This window comes from Fusarium odoratissimum, assembly GCF_000260195.1.
Source record: "Fusarium odoratissimum NRRL 54006 unplaced genomic scaffold supercont1.197, whole genome shotgun sequence".
In the NCBI taxonomy this organism is placed as follows: domain Eukaryota; kingdom Fungi; phylum Ascomycota; class Sordariomycetes; order Hypocreales; family Nectriaceae; genus Fusarium; species Fusarium odoratissimum.
The window spans coordinates 1-3,481 of record NW_022158883.1 but is presented as its reverse complement, the minus strand read 5'-3'; the positions used below and the strand labels follow the sequence as shown (position 1 = coordinate 3,481).

The following is a 3,481-nucleotide window of genomic DNA, read 5'->3' as shown; positions in this document are numbered from 1 at the left end:
ATCCACTAAAGAGGATAATCCCAACTGCGATGGATCTGTCCACTCGAATGTCAGCACTTTGTTAGTATGTGATATCCTAGGCACCTCTCATCACATAGTCGTGTGAAACGTGTGAACGTTTCTCACAATGAGAATATGCAAAGAAACGGGGACCAGCATGGGCCCAACGTCTCCAATTGGTTGGCCTTTTTTCGGTAATAATGGCACCATCCATTCGATGGTCCTTTATTTCGAATGGAGAACAGTTACCCATTCAAAATTAGTTTGAAGTCGGGTGTATGCTAACAGTAAGCTTTAGACATAAAAGTTACCGTGGGTGGTTTTCGCTTCTTGTTATGTTTCCGAAACAAAGACTTGCTCTAATCTTACCACAGTTCTATATTTTCATTGCAACTTCATTGTTGAGTGACTTTCCTACAAGATCGGTGGAGTTATCTCGTGCCAGTATGTTATTGTATCAGGTCAAGATCAGCAGTATATCGTAGTAATCTACTCAGAAACACTATAGAATCTAACACGTTATGACTTAACCGGACCTCATCACATGGAAAGGTGGTCGATGTAAATTTTGAGAAGTGCTACAACGCATGCTTGTTTATTTTTCGTTGGCAGGGCTATAGAGACATCCGATGTGCTCAGATGGTGGCCTCTATCTATGAGCTACCTGCGTGGTGCTATGAAACGGGCAAAGAGAGCTTAAATAACAAGCCTGCATATATTTGGCAGTCGGCGGCTGGTACTTGGCTTAATACTACCCGGTATAAGGGTGGAGCTATCATTTACCAGCTCTTCCACAATATCAAAGTATCAGGAGTGGCTAGCAGGTATGGATAGAATCGACATACTCACAGACTCGAACGCTATCAATGGTTTTGAGAGGCCACCAGAGCAGCAACGTGTCAAGATGAAATAGCGTGACGATACCCGGAATGAGATGCTGGTAAATCGATCATGCCCAGACTTTCAGTGGTGGGAGCCACTTTGCATCACCCTTTGCTTTGTGACCTGTAGTTCTTATATGAAAGCTCTAGCCGCAACCCCTGTCGCTTGCGCTAAGAGTAGTGCCTAGAATAAGTCTTAGTACATGGCCACACGTTTTCAAAGAAGCAGCCTGTCATTGGATAATCCATTTCGGTAACTAATCGTTAATAAAGCCAGCACGTATACACGTGAGTTCTCGTTTATATTAGTCAAAGCATGATAATCCGCCGCCCAAATGTGGACAAGCACAAGAATAGAATGAAAATCAAGTGGTCGGCATGGTAAATAGTTTTAGAAATATCTCATAGATCTAGTACAGAAGCGCCCAGGGAATAAAATTACTTAGAAGGTAAAAAGGTCAAGAGTACTAAGGAGGAGGCTACACATGGGGTCTTAATTTGTCTGCCATCTTACATACCTATCAAGCTACTTTCTTTGTACGTTTCTATAAATAGTTCAACTAATAAATACACATAAAATCGAATATATATACCTCCATAGCCTCATCCGTTGGTATCAACCCAAAGTCAATTCAAAGATCAAGACTTCATAATCATGCGTTCTGTCACTTTTGTAGCCAGCCTACTAGGTGCAACATCTCTAACCGCTGCGCTCCGCGTCGCGCCGCGGCCGAATAACCACGGTACGACACCCGAAGGTTTTCTTAAAGCAGACCCCGCTAGTCTTGACAAGGTCGAGATTACGCAGAAGAATTTACTTGTTGGGAGGTCAACTAGTCCCAGAAGTCAGGTCCTGACAGATCGCGCTCCTAACTCTCCCTCCTTGATGGTGAAACTGGTTAATAATTTTGACAGGAAAAATACTATCAGATCCTATATATCCGGACTAGACGCTACTGGTAAGGTCTTCTTTGTCTCCCCTGATGGTAAGCTTGTCTATCCCAAATCCAAAGACCCTCGCGTACGGAGCGAGATTATGGAAGATATTACCTTGTTTCTAGGCCCTCGAAATCAGCCTCTCGAAGTCCCACTGCCTTCCTTTATTCGCTCAGGTCGCATCTACTTTGCAGACAGCGACCTGCGTTTCTTTGTTGTGAACATGGGAGAAGGCGATAGCGTGATTCAACCTTCGGTTACCAATCTTCAAGATCCAAATGCACAGGTGAACTGGGGCTTTGTAGAACTGAGCTATATGGATGATTCGTTATATGCTAACATTAGCTATGTTGATTTTGTCGGTATAGTGCTAGGGATGATGCTTACTGAAAAAGACGGTAGTACCCAGACCACTGCGGGCCTAGTAGCCGATGCTGTTACCAAGATTTGTGATGACCTGGCCAAACAGAAAGAGACAGATAAGCGCGATTGGGCTTCACTCTGCATCGCGAACGCCGATGGGAAGCCTGTCCGTGTCCTTTCGCCCGGAAACAAGCACGACCTCGACCCCAAGCTTTTCGACACGTATTGGGATACTTATGTGAACGAGGTATGGAATAGATACACAGCGCAAGATCTCACTATCAACACACAAACGAGTGCTGGTCGTGTTAAGTGTAGAGTTTCAGGCGATCAGCTTCTCTGCGAGGGTAGCGATCGCGGATTCGCCAAACCCACGGGTAAAGACATCTGGGGCTGTAACAGCGGTCCGTTTGCTATTTCAGAAGGTGACACCCCAGTCCATGCTGCCGTAGTTCCACGCATCTGTGCCGCATTCGTTCGATCAACCCTTCTTCTTGATGGTGGTAACGACCAGCCGAGCCTAGGTCAGAGCTCGTACTATTCAGTCAGTCCTACTAACCACTATAGCCGCATCGTTCACTCCTATGAGGTTGATGGTAGAGGCTATGCCTTTCCTTATGATGACGTTAATCCCGATGGAAATGAGGATGCCTCTGGGGTCGTGAGTTCTGATAACGTCCAGTCTTTAACTGTCTATGTTGGTGCACCACCGCCTACACGAGGCCAAGATGATTAAGTAGCAATTTCTAACTCTGCCTGGCTTTTTGCTTGTTGACAAATCTACAATAGGTACATGGTATTAAGATGAGACACTAACCCGCCCATTACCTTCATCGAACACAGTGCTTCCCTCTGACACTTTCATATAGTACAACGAGAAGACATGGACCGATGGGATACTGAATTTAGTAGTCGATCACAGTTGTGTAATAGGATTCTGATATCAATATAGCTAGTAGGAACTTAGTACGAAGAACAGAAAACTTTTGCAGAAGATCGTACTTGAAGAAGGGGCGACTGCTGGTCGGAGCATAGATCTGGGTAATCATCAAAAGGGGGATGTTGGCAGTCGCGGTTGCATTTTTCAGGAGGGTTGATGCTGGCACAATCTAGGGGGGTACATTCATTAATTTCGGTAGCTGAGAGATTGATGGCACAAACCAATTCTCAAACAAGACCATATTGCAGGCTGCTTATTCAGGGACTCTTAGTTGCATTCTGGCTGCCACGCTTGGCTTCATCTCCAGCAGTATGGCCCTGTGGGATCATAATATTATCTGGTTAATGTAGCTTCGGTCTAG

General features: G+C 45.1%; 1 protein-coding gene across 1 annotated transcript; it reads left to right on the top strand.

Annotated features, from left to right (window-relative positions):
- The first annotated feature begins 1,508 nt into the window (after window positions 1–1,508).
- FOIG_16813 (uncharacterized protein) lies at window positions 1,509–3,278 on the top strand. Its single transcript, XM_031218291.1, has one exon. The coding sequence runs from the start codon at window positions 1,537–1,539 to the stop codon at window positions 2,914–2,916; it is 1,380 nt and encodes a 459-aa protein (XP_031051995.1). The 5' UTR covers window positions 1,509–1,536; the 3' UTR covers window positions 2,917–3,278.
- The last annotated feature ends 203 nt before the right edge of the window (window positions 3,279–3,481 follow it).